Genomic DNA, 19,391 nt, shown 5'->3' with positions numbered 1-19,391 from the left:
TAACCCCAAGTAGAATATATATATCCTCAGAGTGCCTGGCAAACAGGAGGTGCTTAATAAATGGTGACTGGCTTTGCTATTTACTAAATTCATCCATTAACAGACATTTATCAAGCACCTACTATGTAAAGGTAGCAAAGACAAATAGGATGTTGGACTCTGCCCACCAGCATCTTATACTTGGGTGGGGGGAGGGAGAAGTTGCAGTTTGGGATCATGGAGTTGTAGAGGAGGAGATCCAGAACTGTTGGGAGGATCTCAGAAACCACCTAGTACAAACTTCTCATTTTAAACAGGAAGACACTGAAGCCCAGGGAGGTAGTGACTTGCTTGAAGTGACAACAATATTAAATAAGAGGCAGGATTGGAATCAGGACTCTTTCCACCTATCCTCCCATGTCAGAAGGCTTTTTCCCAGACAAGAACCAAGAACTATCCAGGGAAAGGGCTGCTTGTGCGACTGACACTGTGTAAATTTTTTCTCTTCTCTGTGCTTTCTAAGGTCCCTCTTAGCTCTGTCCCCAATACTATGATTGACATAGTGGAATTTGATAAACTTTGCGGGGGGGGGGGCAACTCCCCGACTTGTCTAGAGGCTTGTGCTTATCCTGGTGAGTTTCACTATAATCAGAGAACAAAAAGACAGTGGGCAGGGGGCTCAACCTGATTTTTAATTCTCCTTAGAGTTGGGGTAGGGTTGGGGCAGTCCTTACAGGTCAAGGTTCCGAGTCCAATGAGCTAGTCAGTTTTTTTTTTGTTTGTTTTTTTTTAGTGAGGCAATTGGGGTTAAGTGACTTGCCCAGGGTCACACAGCTAGTTGAACTCAGGTACTCTTGACTCCAGGGCCAGTGCTCTATCCACTGTGCCACCTACCTGCCCTGTCAGTTTTTGATTATTGTGAATAATGAGTCCCTTTAAGCAGTCCTGTTATTCAAATCTGACTGCCCTGTTCCTTTGGAAACAATTACTATAGTTCCCACAATTATCACATTTCATGCAGATGCTGATGCTTTTGACAATTTGCTGTTCACACTAATTGGGGCCTGGCTGTAGTTATATTTGATGATCCGTAAGAACCCTCTCAATTCTACGATCTTTAGGCATTTTTTCTTCTATTCCCCTTTATCAGGCCAAAAGGGAGTCTCCAGCTACCCCTTAGGAGAAGCAGAAAATAGGCTGAGTCATAACTGGGCTGGGAGGTGTCTCCTGAGGGCTTACAGTCATGGATTAGAAAGCTGAGTGAAAAGCTGATTAATAACAGCCATCCTTCTCTCCTTCCTTCCTCCGCTAAGATCTCTAAAAGGAAGACTGAATTTGAGTCCGGAGAGCAGGCTTTGAATCCTGCGGTCACCTTCCTTCTTCCTCTATAAAGTGCAGTCAATGCCCTGGAGGGCTTTGTCTGGTCAACCAACTGAAGGTGTTGATATATCACCAGTTCCTAGAGGGCAGGGTCTTACACCCAGCAGCTTTTGGATAAACTGGGAAGCTGTACACGGAGTTCTCTTTCTATCCCTCTTTATTCTCTTTTCCTGCCTGTCTTCCCTTCCGTCTGCTTTTCCCTTTTTAACCTCTTTCTAGAAGCCTCAGAAAACGAGTCCCAGCCTGGGGACAGCTTCTTCCTGTCTCTCCTTCCTCCTCTCTCCCTCTCTTAACTCCCTTCTCCTCACTTCACCTCTTCAGCTGCCACTTTTGCTCCCCCTTTTCTCTTCCTACGCCTTTCCACTTCTAGAGTTTCTTGACCTCCCTCCTTCCTCTCTCTCTTCCCGGTCCCTCCTGTCCCTCTCCTTGTCTCCAATTTGCTTCTTTCTCCTTCCGTTCTTTCCCACTTTTAGCCCTTATTTCCTCGTTCTTTTGTCTCTCTTCCCTTTCTCCTTTCTGTCTCCATCTTTGCTTCTTTCTCTCTCTCCTTTTGTTTCCATCTATTTCTCCTTTTCGTCTTTCCTTGATCGAGCCTCCCTCTCCTTGTCTCCGCTTTTCGTCTCTCTTCCTCCTCTCTTTTTTTCTCTTTCCTTGTCTCTCCCTGTAACTTCCTCCACCTTTCTTTATATTCTTCTTCCAAATTCTTTCTTTCCGTGAATTTTCCTCTTCTGGTCTCAGGCTCTTCGCTCCCTCCTCCTTTCCCTTCCCCCAGAGGAGATGGTGGGCTGGTTGGCGCACGCGCACATCGGCAGATGTCCCAGGAACCTTTTCTTTCCTCTTCTCTCCCAGGACACTCCGGGGCTTCTCTGCGCGCGCACGCGCACAAAATTTCCGAGAGCCCTAGGAGGTTTCCTTTACCTTCTCTCCCAGAGCATGCCGCGGTGGCTCCGCGCAGGCGTACAGCCCGGGTGTCCCAGAACCTCCCTCCCTCTCCTTTCCCAAAAAGCAAGCGTGTGTCGTTTTGCGCACGCGCACTTTTGCCTAGCCCTCCCGGGGTGCCGGGCGGTGGATGGTGGGCGTGAACCTCTCTTCCTCTTCAGCGCCAGCGCACACCTGGGAACTTCCGCGCACGCGCACAACCCCCAGGGAGCTCCGGCTCTTCCTCTGGCTCTCCCTGGGAGCCGAGGCGGAGGCGCGCATGTAGGCGCGCGTACGCAAACTCACGCACGCAGATGCGGACGTCTGCGCGCTGACGCAGAGGCGCTGACGCGGAGACGCCGCCGCCACGGGTGACGCGCGGATGACGCGGATGACGCGCGTCCCGGCCCGGCCCGGCCCGCTCCCGCCGCTCCTCCTCCTCAGCCGCCGCCGCCTCCTCGTCGCCGCTCCTGGGTCCGGCCGCGGCGGGCAGGCGGGCAGGCGGGCAGGCGGGCGGGCGGGCCGGCCTGCCTCGGGGGTCGGGGCAGTGGGCCCGGGCTCTGGCCAGGCCGCCGAGCCTCCTCCTCAGCCCCGCGCGGCCGCGGCCTCGGCTCCCCTCGGGGGCTCCGCCTGGGCGCCGGCGCCGGCTCGGGCCCTGAGCCAAGGTGAGTGACGGGCGGCGGCGGGCAGGGGGCGCCGGGACCCAGGCAGGGGGTGAGCTCCCCGTCCCGGCCGGGACGCCAACTTGCACCGGAGAGCGGGGACCCGGCCCCGAGCGGGGTCCCCCTTCCCTCCGGGAGTCCCCGGTCCCGGACAGCGGCACAGACCGGGGGAAGCCGAGGCTGCTGCCCGCGGCCCGGCCCCCTGCAGCGCTCCTGCCGGGTCGGCCGGCACTTAGTAGGTGCCTACTGTGTGCGGGGGGGGGGGGGGCGGTCCGGAGCGACTCGGCGCATTCAGCCGCCCGGGGCAGGAGGGAGAGGGGGGACCAGCCCCCGGCGGCCCCGATCTTCGGGGCGCATGGGCCAGAACCGCGGGTTATTGTGTCGCCGCCGTCGGTTCCCTGCGTCCTGGATTCCAAGCACGGAACGGCCTGTCCGAGGGGGCCCCGCGCAGTCCCGGGACCGGCCGCACGAGCCCCGCCTGCCTCACGCCGCCCTCGGACGCTCTTCTCATCCCTTCACAGCCTTTTATTCCGCCCCGCTTCCACGGCCCATTCCCACGGGTGAGGCTGAGCGGCCCCTGCGCCAGTGCCCTCCCGCCTCTTGAGTTATTGAGCCAAGTCCAGCGCAAGAACTGGGGCTCCACCTGCCCTCTCCAGCCCTTGTCCAGTCTAATGATCGATTTTTCCTATTGGCTTCTAGAAAGATGACGGCCTGCCAGGTATATTTTGTGGGATTTTTTTTATACCAGGAAGTAGGAAAAGGAGCTTTTTAAAAAGCAGCAACCAAGAAAAGTACTGCTTTTTAAAAAGTTCACCAGCTTCCCTTTTTAAAAAAATAATGATCATCTGTCTCTTGGTGAAAGGTGATGACTGAGCTTCAGCATTTACCGGTCTTTTCTGTGTTGCTTCAGTTAGAGCTCTCTTGGCCTTTAGGTGTTTGGTACCTGTTGTGTTTTCCCAGTTCACATGATGTTTGGGGAGTCCATAGAGAAAGCATTACCCGAAAGGGGGCTTTGTCATTGTAACTTGTGGCAATAAATTGAGTTTGTGCATTGTTTTAAAGTGCTACTGGACTCCAGGATTGTATTTAATGATTATGATCTGAATTTTTATTTCCAGATGATGTGCGAGGTGATGCCAACCATCAGTGAGGCAGAAATTCCCCCGGGAGGAGGGGGGAGCCATGGTTCTGGTTCCCCATTACAGCCAGATGCTGATTCACATTTTGAACAGTTAATGGTCTCCATGTTGGAAGAAAGAGATCGTCTTCTAGACACCCTTAGAGAGACTCAAGAAACACTTGCCTTGACTCAGGGGAAGTTGCATGAGGTCGGCCACGAAAGAGATTCCTTGCAGAGACAGCTCAATACTGCACTCCCACAGGTATGGATGTTTTTAACCTTGATCCCGCTAAATGCTTTCACATGGTGTCATCAAATCAGGAAACTTCAAATAAAATCTGCATTTCTGTCTATGAAATGGTTCATAAAGGACCACGTGTGGTGGTAATTTCTTGAGGCATTTTCTGCCACTCAGTTGAAGTGAAACCAAATGAGACACAAAATTTACATTTGATAATTCCTAGATAATGCTTAGTCCCCTTATTCCTCCTGCCTAATTTTCGACAAGGTGGCTTTCTCCATTTGTCTGTCCTGCTTGAGTGCCAGCCTAAGGAATCTCCCCAGATCTTCCCTGCACCCAGTGTTCTTTGTACATGTGAATTTGGGTAATAGCTGCATGCAGGTCAGGCTTGAGCTTCTTGTTTTCAGCTCTTATTCAGTCACCACTGCACAAAATCCGTCCTCCATTGTTTCACTTTGGAAACATGACAACCTGAGTCAAAATACGTGCAGTCTCTCAGAAGACTCTAAGTTGTTTGGAATCACTCGTTCCAGAGTCAGCCCCTTTGCACCCCTTCAAAAATGATGAATGCAGAAGGGGACGGCACCGAGGGTTCGCATCGTTCTTGAATATACCTGCAGGTGGGTAGCGGGGTCTGCGCCTCAAGGCTGGCGGGCACCAGAGTAGTTCAGATGGTAGATTCTGAACGGGCCAGAAGTGTTATGGCCGGTCTCAGAGGTGGTGTTCCTGTGACAGTGGCAGTGACAGACTGGTTTTATGGAGACTAAAAAGGGGGTGGGGTGGGGAGTAAAATGTCCAGGTGCTTTGGTGCTGTGGATAGTCAGGGAGACCTGAGTTCAAATCCAGCCGCAGATATTTGTTAGCCATGTGATCCTGGCCAGTTGTCAAGACCTTTGCAACCTCTCTGGAATCTGCCTTCTCTCCTCATAGCACCTCCTCCCACACCCTCATCACCTGGATTGTTGCAGCAGCTGCCCCAAGTCTCTTCCCCCCAATTCATTCTCCACTCAGCCACCAAGGGGATTTTCCTTTGGTGCAGGACCAGCCATGTCACTCCCTTACTCCATCAACTCCAGTGGCTCCCTGTCACCTGCAGGTTCAGAATAGAAAGTGCCTTCTCCTCACCTTCTAGTCTTCTTCCGCCTCCTCCCTCCACATCCCCTTCGATCCAGTGGCCCTGGCCTTCTGGCTGCTTCCCCCTCAAGACCCTTCATCTTTCAGCTCTGGGTATTCTCTTCCTCGCTTCCAGCTCCTGACCTCCCTGGCTTCCTTTAAGTCCCAACTAAAATCCCCCCTTTTACTGGACGCCTTCTCCAACCCCTCTTAATTCTAGTGTATTCCTTTCCTTATTAGATTGTGTCTTTCTTGAGGGCAGGGACTATCTTTTGCTTCTTTATCCTCAACACTTAGCACAGTACCTGGCACTTCATAAATGTTGATCGAATGAATGAATGAATGAATGAATGAATGAATGAATGAATGAATGAATGAATGAATGAACTTGGCCTCAGTTTCCTCAACCACTGTAAAGTTGGGATAATAGTAGCACCTCCCTTCCAGGGTAGTTTTGAAGATCAAATGAGATGACAGTTGTAAAGTGCTCAGCCCAGTGCTGGGCACATAGTGATTATTATATAAATGGTACTAGTGGGGGTGGGGAGGGGGAGGAGGGATCATAATGCTTGGTGCCGACCGAGGAGAGAAGTGTGTTGAGCAGTGGACTTGTGGCCGTAGTCATCCCCTATACTGTGCTACCGTCACCTCTGGAAATCTGCTTCGACTTGATTGTGGGATTTTATTTTTTTCCTTGTGAGAAGGTGTCACTAGTTTCCTCATGAAAGATAATCTGAAAATGGGTATTAACAGAAATCTGTATTTCGTAACCCTCTCAGTTAGGACATCTCTTTTCTCTTTCTGGGGAATGAAAGGCTGGAGGAGGCACCTCAGGGAAGTTGGGCTTTTGGAGGCTAGAAGTGCAAAACTTTAAGCTCCTGTTTTTCCTTTTGTTTTTAATATGTTATATTTGGGACAACATTTCAAAGCCTTTAGTGTCAATATTGAATAATAACGCGACCATCCAGAGGGGTGGGAAATGTGACATCTACACTTTAGTGTAGCTCAGTCCATGTGTTAAGCTGAAGGAATATGAGCCCATCACATCATCTCATGAGCTTTAATTTCCTTTTCTACAAAATAACAGGGTTTTGGAATAGAATGAATTGAAAGGTCTCTTTGCTGTTCTGTTCTTTGCCTCTGAGATGGACATGTAGTGTGAAGGGAATGACTGAGCTCGTTCTCCTCGGGATGGGCTGTTTTACTTAGGATGTGGCCAGTTAAACATCCTTTTCTGCAATTTTGGTTGTGATTACCCAGTGAATTATTGCTGGCCTGAATGCATTTAGGCACTTCTAATAAGCCAAACATTGGATTTTCCTTTTTAGCTACAATAATTTTATCTTAGTGCTATAGCCTTTATTTAGGATGGAGAATAAGCATATTTAAAAATAAGGTTTTATGTTCTCTGTCAGAATCTCATTCATATAAATCTTAAACGTATGTAGTGGCTCACATTCCATTACACTTGGCAGAGTCTTGGACTGTGCTCAGTTCTACTCACTGTTGCTCAAGACAAATGGTTTGCCAAATGGCTCGGTTGTTGTAACGCCATATTGCAGCAAGTCTCAGTGATAGATCAGTGTGTTTGGAATCAGGAAGACGGGGATTCCAAGGCTGCCCTGACGTTGGCTGTGTGAGCCTGGACAGCGCACCTAACTCGGAGCTGATGAAATCCGTCACTTCTCTGTTGGAATTGGGCTTTTTAAAAGTCAGGGATTTGGGGGGAAATGGGAATGAACAGGTTCTTAGTTGTCAAGGGAGCAGTCATCGTATTCATCATCAATAAGATACTATGTGTTACTGGTTCAGGACTGCATCTGTGGAGGTGCCGGTGAAATTATGAATCCAGTACAGGCATGGAAAGATACTGTATGACTGAGTGCCACAATATCCAAACATGAGCTATTGGTGTCATCAGGAGCAGCTCATGGTGTGGTGGATACAAGGCTCGACTTGGAGTCAGGAAGGCTCGAGTGTGAATTCGGCCTCTCACCCTTGTTGGCTGGACGATCCTGGGTCAGTTGGAGAATAGCACCAACCTCACAGGATTTTTGTGATGCCATCTGTGAAGCTTCCTAGGGATGTGTCTCATCAGTATTGTTGCCCCCTCCATCCTTGTTTAACAGGTTGGTGAATGGACCAGGGATTGGCTCTGGAGGAGCCGGGAAGTGATGAGTTTTTGGGTGTGGCATTTGACAAAGGTACCTGACACATGTTAGGTACTTAATAAATGTTAATAAACCAACCTTCCTGTTTTATTGAGATCGTCCCTTGTGAGCTCCCTTTTTTGCATTCTGTACCACATGTCCCTGTCCACGAGGCCCATTCTTGCTGCTTTTGTGCCAGTCTCAGAGGAAGATGCGGCACCTTTTTTCCAGGGCCAGCAGTATTTTTGCCCTTGAGTGAGATGGCAGTTAGCTCCTGGCTTTTTCTGGAGCCTGCCCTTTTTTATTGCTTCTTTTTTCTCGTCTTCATTCCCTTCCTATTTTGCCTTAGAACACTCCATCTCCATCTGTCTTTAAGAAACCTTCACCAGTCCCTCCTGTTTTTGTCCTAGCTGATGTTTTTCTTTCTCCATTTCAAAAGCCAACTCTTAGAACAAAATGATTTACCTTACCCCTTGTTGACTTCTGGATTTCACCATTCAACCAAACTGTCCTGTCCTGGCTTACTATATATTTTTTCTTAATAGTATTTTATTTTATTTTTTCCAATCACATGTAAAGATAGTTTTCAATATTCATTTTTGTAAGATTTTGAGTTCTGGATTTTTCTCCTTCCCTCCCTTCCCTCTCCCCTCCCTAAGACAGCAAGTAACCTGATATAGGTTATACAGTATAATCATGTTAAACATATTTCCACATTAGTCGTGTTGAGAAAGAAGAATCAGAATGAAAGGGAAAAACCACAAGAAAGAAGAAACAAAGCAACAAAAAAGTGAAAATAGTATATGCTTTGATCTGCATTCAGACTCCATAGTTTTTTTTCTGGGTGTGGAGAGCATTCTTCATCGTGAGTCTTTTGGAATTACCTTGGATCATTGTATTGCTGAGAGGAGCTAAGTCTATGACATTTTATAATCATGGTGTTTCTGTAACTGTATATACAGTGTTCTCTTGCTTCTGCTCACTTCACTCAGCATCAATCCACTTAAGTCTTTCCAGCTTTTTCTGAAATCTTCCTGCTACTGTTCTTACAGCACAGTAGTATTGTTATATCCATATAACACAACTTGTTTTGACATTCTCCAGTTGATGGGCATCTCCTCAATTTCCTATTCGTTGTCACCTGGCTTACTGTTGATCTTGTCATTTTAAAATTGGATGAATGTTTTCTTAATTTGATCTTTCTGTGGTTTGTGACACTGTCAATCATGTTCTCTCTCTCTTCCCCTTCCTGGACGTTCCCACTTCTCCTATCACTATCACTACTCTGTCTTACTCTCCTTTGTTGGGTCATTGCCCCTAATGCCCTACTGATCTTAGGCAGTTTCTTTTCTCCCCTTTTCCTCAACTATTATTTTTTCTTTTGCTCTGTTCTTATCATTCAGCAAGCATTTATCATGTGCCTTAAATGTGTCAGGCACTGTGCTGGATATGAGGGATGCTCATAGAAAAGTGAGACATCTCTGCCTGCCCTCAAAGAGTTGTCTTTTAAAACATTTTCGAAGGCTTTTTGGGGGGGGTATCTTTTTATATCACTTTAATTTCTGATTATATTTTTCTTTATTATCCCCGTTGAATTATTTATTCCTTGTAACAGTTGTGATGGGTGACATTTGAAATGAATGAGGAAACCAGAATTCAAGCTTCTGAGCTTATCATTTATCAAGCAATTGGTGCCAATTGCATAACAAATTGGTACCAGACCTCCTCAATGTGACATTGGACCCTGAATACAGGTGGAGACAGATTTTTATGCATTAAAAAAACAACAATAAATAGGATATTAGCCAACATAAAAGATTAGGTAATCTGCTTTCTAATTGGAGGAAAGATCAGGGGCTTTCCAAATTGGAAGGGGGAGAGCAAACAGGTGCAGTTTCCTGAAATCAGAAAAAGAGGTGGCCCACTTTTCCCAAGTATCTCTGTTCAGTCAAAAGAACAAGGACTCAATAACTGATTGACCAGTCCAGGGTCAATTGTCAGATAAGACACATGGGTTTCTTGAGATGTGTGATTGTGAGAAAGCTTGTATTGCTCTTCCAATCTAGCTGGGTATGGTCTTGGACGTAAGGATCTGTGAGCAGCAGGTAGAGGTGATCCAGCTTCCTAACCACACAGGGCTAGATTCAAACAATGCGATAAAGTTTTCTCACAAGACAGAAATTGGACTAAATCCATAATTGAATAGAAAGGGAACTGAGCTAGATTCAGACTTGAGTCACAAGATGGAGTCAGTGGGGTTCACACAAGTCTTCTAATTCCGTCACAATAAAAAAAAAAAAGGAAAAAAAAGGCAGTTCAGTAAAGTAGCACATTAACTAAGGGTGACAGTACATGGGATATTCTCTGTGTGCAGCCCCCACCTCTTCAAGGAAGGGAAGAAGCTGGATCTCTCTGGCTTTTCTTCAGGGCTTACATGTTATTTCCATTTCGCCTTGCCTGGGCACTATTGGGTGTACTCTTTTCCTGGTTTTGCTTATTTTACTCAGTCATTTCATGTGAACCTTCATAGCTGATTTTTTTTCCACAAATGTTTGCCTGCTGCATTTTGTTTACTGCAGTTTGATCAGCTGTGCCCCAGTTGATGCCCATGTACTTTGTTTCTTCCTCTCTGCTACCACAAAAAAGGGCTGTTATTAATAGTTTGGTGTACCTTCTTGGAGTAAATTTCTACCAGTGGGATCAATGAGTCAGAGGGAATGAACAATTCAGTCCCTTTTAGAAGCAGCGTTCCACACTCCTTTCCAGAATGGTTGGACCAAGGGGTACTTGGCGTCTATACTAAGTTATGCCTGTGGATAAGTACACCCACAGTGTATACCAAAGAGATAGACCGAGATTTTGGGGGGGAAGGAGAGGGAACCCAAAAGAAGACTTGTAAAGGAGGGGGCACTGGAGTTGAGGCTTGAAAGGATCTAGGAGAGGGTGAGCATCCGTGGGGGACAGCGCCTCTTGTAGTGGGAGCCGTGAGGCCAGGGAGGTGTGAGGCTGGAGTCATATTGGGAAGGACTTTTAACACAGGATTTTGTGTTATCTTAGAACCTGGAGGGAGTTGCTCACGCTGGGAGGTGATAGGTCAGCCCTAGGCTTTGTTCATGCCACTCTGTCAGCTGCCGGTGCATGCAGGGTTAGGGAAGTATTGCAGTAGGAGTCCAGATAAGAGAGAGCTGATGGGTGCCTCAACTAGGGGGCTTTGTGGGGGAATGGAAAGAAGCAGAAAGGGCCTGGTAGGGGGGAGGGGACGAGAAAGACCAAAGAGTCAGGGATGACCCCTAGGTTGCCAGCCAGGGCGATGGAGGGGTTTGTCATGGGCTGCTTTGTGTTGGACATGTTGAATTGGGAGGCCCATTAGACATTTAGGTGGAGAAGGCTGGCTGGCAATTGGGGAGATACTTGCCCATAGTCAAGGAGACAAAGGAGAGGAGCATATGTAGGCTTGAAGGTCATGTGCATTGGGACAATAGTGAATCCGTGGGAGTTGATTGAGATCCCAAGAGAGAGTCTGTAGACAGGAGATGGCCTAGGAGAAGACCCTGGCATGCACCCCTACATGGGGAGCAGTACATGGATAATGCTGAGGAAACTAGGAGGAATGGCCCTCTGCTAAGAAGAGAATCATGATGGAGCAGGGACAGAAAACTGAGCAGAGAGTGTATTGAGAAGGGAGCGGTCAGCAGTGTCAGAGGCCGCAGGAAGGGCAGAAAGGAGGGGACCATGGCTGGGAGCCAGGGGCGCAAGGAGGTGGGAGGTGAGGCAGGGACCACAATGAACGGCCTCTTATGCATCGTTCCCCTCAGTACACTGGCCAGTCTGGCCACATCAGCTTTTGTCCTGGTTCCCGTTCCACCTCCATCTCTGCCTCCACCGATTGTGTCTCCCTCCTGGAATGCAGTGCATCCCTTCCTCATCTCTGAGGCCTCCCTTCCTCCAGAGCCCTGAGGGGCTCCCTCCCATGCTCCCCAGCTGCTCGTTTCTTCTCCCTCCCCTTGCTCTGTGTGTGCATGCGCGTGCATGCCCACGCGTGTGCGTGCACGTTCTCCTTTTCCTGTCTCCAGCTCCTTCCTGGTACAGAGGGGACAGCCAGCACTGGTCGAGGTGTTGGTTTGACGAGACAGCTTTTTCTAGGAATTTGGCTGAGAGGAAGGGCTGGTAGCAGGCCCAGCTGGAGGGATGGGTGGGGCCCAGTGAGCTGTCTTTAGGGATGGTGGAGATTTTACCTCCAGCCCTTCTATTCATGGCTCTTCATTCTGTTGTCTGTTCCAGAACAGGTCTGATTGCTCTTCCCTGCCATCCATAGCTCTTCAAATCTTACTGCATCCAGGCTCATCTCCGCCCCCTCCTTTGCTTGGCTAAATCTCTGGAGTTCTTTCAGAAGATTCTCAGTTGCCACGGCCTCAAGCTGGCCCTCCAGCCTGTCACAATGCTTCCAGTGAAACCAGACCAGGACAGCACAGCCACATTATCAGAGTCCTCATTCTGGCAGTGCTGATGGTCAGCAGTTTTCAGTCACGTCTGACTTGTTGGGTCTCTGTTTTGGATTTTCTTTTCTTTCTTTCTTTCTTTCTTTTTTTGGTGAGGCAACTGGGGTTAAGTGACTTGCCCAGGGTCACACAGCTAGTAAGTTTCAAGTGTCTGAGGCCGGATTTGAACTCAAGTCCTCCTGAATCCAGGGCCGGTGCTTTAATTCACTGAGCCACCTACCTAGCTGCCCCCGATTTGGGGTTTTCTTGACAGAGATACTGGCATGATTTGCCACCAGCTCATTTTCCAGATGAGGAAACTGAGGCAAGCAGGGTTAAATGACTTGCCCAGGGTCACCTAGCTAGTGTTTGAGGTCAGATTTGTGTAACGATTGGAATGACGCCACCTGCTGGAGACTTACTGTAGAAGAGTTCCACCCATGAAGTGAAGGTCTTTGAGGGCAAGACCTGGAGTCTTTTCTTTGGCGTCAGGAAGTGACATTGGCTAGTGGGAGGAAGAAGGAAGAGACTGGCGCTCTGTCTCGCTCTCTTTCCTGAGGATGCCAGTGGAGAAGGGAGTGAGAAATGTGCTCTCCCTTTAATAGATAGATGAATGTAGGCCTTTCTCTCTCTCTTTACCAAATTCTTATATTCTTATTCTCTTTAATAAATGCTTAAAAGTCTAACTCTTGCTAAAGCTTGTAATTTATTGGCGACCACTCATTAGATATTTTAGACAGTCTAGCTAGAATTTTAGCCCTTAACATTTGAAAACAGGAAGATGAGTCTTCCTGACTCTAGGCCTGGCGCTTTATCTACTGCACCACCATATGCTCCTAATTCTGGATACAACCTCTTTTAATTCAAAGTCTGTCAGCAAATTCTTTTTTTTTTTTACTGGCATCACACCTTGACTTAAATTGAGTTTTCAGTCAATTGGCATCTCATATATTTATGATGATTACTAACATTTAATCCCATTTTAAAGATGTGGAAACTGCAGTCCAAAAAAAAAATCACAGCTGGGATTGAACCTGAATTGCCCGATTCAGAATCCTTGCCATAAACTTGGTTGTGCCTCTAGCCTAAGTTGAGCCCTGGGTGAGGGAAGCCTGTGAGCAGCCTTGGGGAGAATGCTCTGGCCTCTGCTCCATGATGAGATGAGCGGCTGGGGTAAGAATGGTGTGCTAGCCTGTATTCAGAATGACTTGGGTCATGGAGAGGTGACTTAGCAGAGGCAGAGAGATGGACTCTGAGGAGGTCTTGTGTTCGAGAGAGTCCCTTCCCCTCTCCCTGCCTCAGGCCCCTCTCTAAGAGTCTCTTGCAGGGCTGCTGGAGACCTTATCAGTGGCAAGAGTGGATTCATTGAAAGTTCTTCATAGCAATGAAATCACAGGGCAATTCAAAACAAAACAAAACTCCCCTTAATGCTTTATTTATGGTTTACTCCCATAGAGTAAGTGAAGTGGTAATAATAGCTAGCCTTTATGTAGCTCCTGCTGTGTACCAGGTGCTTTAGCATTAGGATCTCACAGCAACCCTGGGGGGTTGGGGGACAGCCTGTTGGGATCCCTGTTGGACAGTTGAGGAAACTGAGGCAGACAGCTTCAGTGACTTGTCTGAGGATGTATGTGAACGGAGGCCTTTCTGACTCCAGGCTTGGGACTCTTCGCCTGCACCACTGAGCTGCTGGTAGACAGTGCAGCTGCTATTGTCCTCATTTTATAGGTGGTCTAGGGTCACACGGCTCACCAGTGGCAGAGCTGGGATTTTATCTGGACCTTGTGGTTTTTCCTGATCTGGTCATCTTTCCACAGCATCAGGGAGCCTCCCCCCCCCCCCCCCCCACACACACAGCAGTCATTGGCTCTTGTGACTATGAGACCAAGAAGTGCTGGTTTCTGTCCCTCCTAGGCTCACAGGTCTAGGGCTGGCAGGATCTCAGGACAAATCCCACTTTTTCATTATACAAGTGAGGAGACTGAGGCCCGGTAAGGCAAAGCAATCTGTCCAGGGTTAACTAGGAGTAATTCTCCAAGTAGTAATAATATGCTCTGTCTCTTTCTACTGGGTCATTTTAATTTAATTTAACATTGTGGTTTATTTGATGTCTTGTCCTGTGGTTGTGCAGGCTTTCACATGACAGGTTTTAGTATGAAAATGATGAGTCAAAGAAGGTAAGGGTGTATGAAGACACATCAGCAGCTGCCTGGAGCAGGCAGCCGCACGTGTCTGAGCTCTACACAAAGTACTTAACTCCTTTCCTCAGTTTTCAGAATTGAAAATCATTGTCTTTGACATGCTTCTTGGGGGGGGGGGGGAGATATGGAATGAGTCTGTTCAAAGGGGAAAGTCCTGGCCCTTTTGCATTTCTTGTACCGTCTGGAGGAGACACAATTTCTATCTTCTACCTAACACTCCTGCAGATGACACCTTTATAGAAAACTCGAGGTGAAATTTGCATGACTTTAATATTGTGGGACTCCAGCACATTTTTCTAAACTTTCTTTTGTAGATGAACTATAGTAACAGTGTCACACTCAGATCAAAGGGGGCCGCCAAGCTGGCCACAAAGATCCCTTTCCACCGCTGCAGACTGATGGAGAATTCTCAACCACATACTCAAATTACCCATGTTAATCATTTGGATTTGTATTTATTCTGTCAATTGGGAAACAATTACTTTTTTTTTTTAAATTTTTTGGGTTTTGGGGCAATGAGGGTTAAGCGACTTGCCCAGGGTCACACAGCTAATAAGTGTCAAGTGTCTAAGGTCATATTTTAACTCAGGTCCTCCTGAATCCAGGGCCGGTGCTTTATCCACTTTGCCACCTAGCTGCCCTTCCCAATTACCTTTTAACCTGGTTTAGTAACAGTGCCGCTGAGGGTCTTGACACCTTTGCCACTACAGCATTCCTTTGAACTTTGAATTTCATTCTGTTTGCTTGTGTTTGGCTTGACTTAAAAAAAAAACAAAGCAGAAGAAATGGGCTGCATCTTTCTCAATCTGGGGTCCGTGGACAGATGTTAGGGGGCTGTGAACTTGGAGAAGAAAAAATGACATTTTCTTTTTCACTAGCCTCTACCTGAAATTTAGTATTTCCTTCCATTGTAAATTTTAAAAAACCCAACCCAACAGTGTTCTTAGAGGGCGTCTATAGGTCTCACCAGACTGTGAAAGGGGTTCATGCCTTAAAAAGCTTAGGAAGCCCTGACCGAAAGGCACAGGGCAGTCAGGAGACCAGTACGCCTTTCCTCTTGGGGGCTTTGGAGGGAGGGGCAGAGCCAGACCGGGGACTTTTTCTTTCTTTCAGTGACATAGGCAGTTATAGCTGGATGGTGGTTCATTGGATAGTCTGCATATTAATATTCCATGTCAGATCTCATCTGATTTCAAGTTGATGTTTCTTAGCTTTGATGTTCAGATCTGTCAAGTCGAGTTGTAGTCCTTAATACTGACATTTCACTACATGGAGGCAGCTGTATTTTGAAATACAGTAAAAATATATTGTATTCTTTCTTCAGATGAATTTATAGGAAGAAAGGATTCTTTCAGAATAATGTGGGTCGTTTATGTCTCAAATAAATTGTTTTGTATTTGTGTCTATTTTTGTGATTATTTTTTTCAGTTGAATGGGTGGTGTGAAATTGATTCATTGATTCAACCTAATTCAAAGCAAGCGTTTTTTATAGAACACGTAATTTTTTTTTTTTAAGTGAGGCAATTGGGGTTAAGTGACTTGCCCAGGGTCACACAGCTAGTATGTGTTAAGTGTCTGAGGTCGGATTTGAACTCAGGTCCTCCTGACTCCAGGGCTGGTGCTCTATCCACTGCGCCACCTAGCTGCCCCATGAACACTTAATTTTTAAAAATACAACTTATTGATCTCTTTTATATTACCTACATTTCCCAGTGTATTCCTTCTATTCCCTCCAGAGAGCCATTCCTGAAAACGCATAAAAAAGGAAGTAAAAAACATCAGCAAAACTAACCAACAGACTGAATAAAAATTTGACATTAAAAGCAGTGTTCTATACCTGTGGTCCCCCAACTCTGCAAAGAACCACAGAGTGGCTTCTGGGCTCTTCTTTGGGATCAAGCTTGGTCATTACAGTTTCACAGCATTTAGTTTTTGTTCTGTGGTGGTTCTTTCTGTTTTCATTGGAGTTGTCATTATGTGGGCAGGTAGGTGATGGAATGCCCAGAGCACTGGGCCTGGAGTCAGGAAGACTCCTCTTCCTGAGTTCAAATCTGGCCTCAGACACTTACTAACTAACTGTGTGACCCTGGACAAGTCACTTCACCTGTTTGCCTCAGTTTCCTCATCTATCCAGTGAGCTGAAAAAGGAAATGGCAAAACACTCCAATATCTTTGCCAAGGATACCTCAGTTGGGGCAGAGACGGAGCAACAACAAAAGCCATTGTGTATGGTTTTCTTCAGCTGCTGATTTCACCCTGCATCAGTTCATGTAAATCTTCTCATGCTTCTTTGAATGGATTACATTCATCCTTTCTCAGAGTTCAGTGATATTACATGACCTCAACATGTACCACATCCTGTTTAACTGTTCTCCACCTGACCAACATCTGTTTTGTTTCCCATTCTTTTGCTACTACAAAAAATGCTATAAATAGTTTGGTGGGCGTGGATATTTTACCCCTCTTTTAGCCTCTTTCAAAAAGTTAATGTGATCCTAGGCTACCTCTCTTTGCTGTTTGGCTGGACCCCTGGGCTGTGAAGTTCTGCTTTTTAAATGCTGGAACCCATCCAGCAGTGATCTGTCCCACAATTCACATGGTGAATTTGAAGAGCTGTATATTGCCTGCATTTCTTAGAGATTTGAAACTTTTGTTGCAGTTTCTTTAAATTTATTGTGCTGAACTCAAAGGTATTGCTATTCAGATATTTTGGTGTAGATTACCTGTTTGCCCTGGTGGCCCTTGGTTCCACTATTGGTGAAAGGTCAACTGGCTCCTTGTGCCCCATCTTGGAATCCTTAGGTTCTCATCAGAGCCCTTCTGTGATTTCTTCTCACTGTGATAGTGTATGGATTTTGTGTTTGCTAATCAGTCCCCCCAGTAAATTATAAAGTCCTCAAGGGCAGGACTGGCTCTTTTTTGTCTTCATACTCCTGGGGCCTCACAACTAGTTTCAGAAATGTTTGCTGACTCGAATAAAGAGATTCGTGATTTCTTGTGTGTAGGTTGTGATTGTTTATGCTTGCACCCCTGACCCCAGGTGTAGATCCAAGCCCTTGATGCCTTTGACTGTTTTTGTGGTTTACTGTGGCCTAACAAACCCATCAGTCACCAGGTGGCTACTCCCCTAGTGTTGTGCTTGCCCTTTTTTCGCTTGGCTGTCCCTCAGGTGAAAGACGTGGTTGGGCTGGTGCTGTCTGGGCAGGACCTGCCAGAGCTTGTAACTTCTTGGCTTGATCGTCAGGAGCCCAGGTTCACCTTCACACCATCTTGGAGGAATGTGCAGCTCTGTTACTCCTTTTTGTAAAAATTGGAATGAAAAGTCTTTCCAAAGATAACAACTACTTTAAACTGAATTGTTTTCAACTGTTTTCGACTCTTCCATCCTCCAGGGAAGGGTTTTGGAATGATTTTGAATATTTTCTTCTTTGGGGGGAGTATTCAAAGTAGCCCCTGAAAAATGCCTTCTGAAGACTTCAAAAATCAGCTTGCCACCTGTGTGTATTGGGGACCCCCCCCCCCAACCCAAGCAACAAAAACTGGTGAACAGGGAAGAACAATAAGCACATTCATTGTGCTTTTTGGGAAGCACAATTATTTCTCTTTAACGAGTTTAGATTTTCTTTTAAACTGTTTGTTCGTTTCCTTTTCTGTAGTGGAAAGAAATATCCAGTTGTAACATGGTGCAGGTGATGGTGAAGCCCTGCGACAGTGAATGCAAGTAGGGCTAGCATTGAACTGGCAGAGACCTGTTGAAAACTGCTTTTTTTTTTTTTTCCTTTTTTTTGGCAAGGCTATGAGGGTTAAGTGACTTGCTCAGGGTCACACAGCTAGTAAGTGTCAAGTGTCTCAGGCTGGATTTGAATCCAGGGCTGGTGTTTTATCCATTGTGCCACCTAGCTGCCTCTGAATACTGCTATTGATGTTTCCCCATAGTACTTGAATAATTTAATGAGAAGATAGCATTAGGTAAAAATATGTATGAAGGACGTCTATTTAAAACCCCGACTGGTATTATTGGGGAGAGCCCAACTGGCAGGGTTTGTTGAGGATGGTGAATCACTCGGGGACCTGGACAGTATCTACTGTATGGCCATTAATTACCTGGTAAGTAATTGCTCTTCGATGACAATGAGCATGTCTAAGTCCTCCCCCATGTCCCATCCAGGGCTGTGCTTCAGCCCGGTGGTCTCAGGTTGAGAATCTTGCTGGGGATTCTTCTTTAACTAGAAGGCTTTTGTTCCTCCCCACAGTTGTAAGCCTTATGTTAGAGGTTTCTCAGATAGTGGGCTACTCTTCTTTGATGACTAGATTGGTGACTCATTTGAAGGCAGGCTTTCCCAAAAAAACAAAATGAAGAAATCCATACTTGGCTCCTGCTGTACCTAGCTAGGCCTTTTATGAGAAGTAGGGGGCAGAGCCAGGTGGAAGGAATCTGGCCTTTGGCAGTTAGTGTTGAAGTATTGACTCTTGTGGGTGTATCCTGGCAGTCAGGAAGGGGTCGGGCTTAGAGGGCAGGGGCCGGGAAGAGAGTGGGAGGGGCTCATTCCTTCCTCCCAGCAACCACTTGGCTCCAGGATTGTGGAGGTGGTTGAGCAGGTGGGAATGAAGACTTCTCACCCTTCGCTGGAGGGAGCAGAGCCAAGGCCCTACTGCTTCCTGACAATTCCAGTTCAGTTTCTCAATCTCCCCTCCTCCCTTTCCCTTCTCCTTTTGGAAATGACTTTGTAGTACTTTTGGACAGAAGCTCCTCAATGAGGATTCTCAGTTTTGTAACCTCAGCCCAATACTGGACCTAACACAAATAGTAGGTGCTTAATTCGTGTGTAATTCGTGAACTTGAATTTGTACATGCGCTGTCTTGATTTAGTCCAGGCTGCACCCTTGCAGGGGAATCCTCCTTGAGAACAGAGACCAACTGTCTCTGTTAGTTGGCTTTGTTACCGCCAGGATCTGGCACAGGAGACACTAAACACCTGTTTGTGTCTTTGAATTTATCCTTTTTTTTTCCTTCAGGGCAATGGGAATTAAGTGACTTGCCCAGGGTCACACAGTAAGTGTCAAGTGCTTGAGGCTGGATTTGAACTCAGATCCTCCTGAATCCAGGGCCAGTGCTTTATCCACTGCACCACCCAGCTGCCCCCTGAAT

General features: G+C 46.9%; 1 protein-coding gene across 9 annotated transcripts in view; it reads left to right on the top strand.

Moving 5' to 3' along the window:
- Window positions 1-2,792: 2,792 nt before the first annotated feature.
- The window catches only part of PPFIA1 (PTPRF interacting protein alpha 1), a 103,831-nt gene continuing 87,232 nt past the window's right edge, over window positions 2,793-19,391 (top strand). For 3 of the 9 annotated variants that reach the window (XM_043970364.1, XM_043970366.1, XM_043970369.1), the window contains exons 1-2: window positions 3,493-3,657; window positions 4,058-4,321. In XM_043970364.1, the coding sequence (XP_043826299.1) occupies window positions 3,643-3,657; window positions 4,058-4,321 (279 nt within the window). In that variant the 5' untranslated portion in view covers window positions 3,493-3,642. Of the gene's footprint in view, window positions 2,943-3,491; window positions 3,658-4,057; window positions 4,322-19,391 lie in introns of those variants that run through there. The other 6 variants (XM_043970371.1, XM_043970368.1, XM_043970367.1 and 3 more) reach the window with 4 other exon arrangements.

The sequence above is a fragment of the Dromiciops gliroides genome, chromosome 6 (genome assembly GCF_019393635.1).
Source record: "Dromiciops gliroides isolate mDroGli1 chromosome 6, mDroGli1.pri, whole genome shotgun sequence".
Classification (NCBI taxonomy): domain Eukaryota; kingdom Metazoa; phylum Chordata; class Mammalia; order Microbiotheria; family Microbiotheriidae; genus Dromiciops; species Dromiciops gliroides.
Note: the sequence above shows the minus strand (reverse complement) of the source record. Positions and strands in the feature narration are given on the sequence as shown.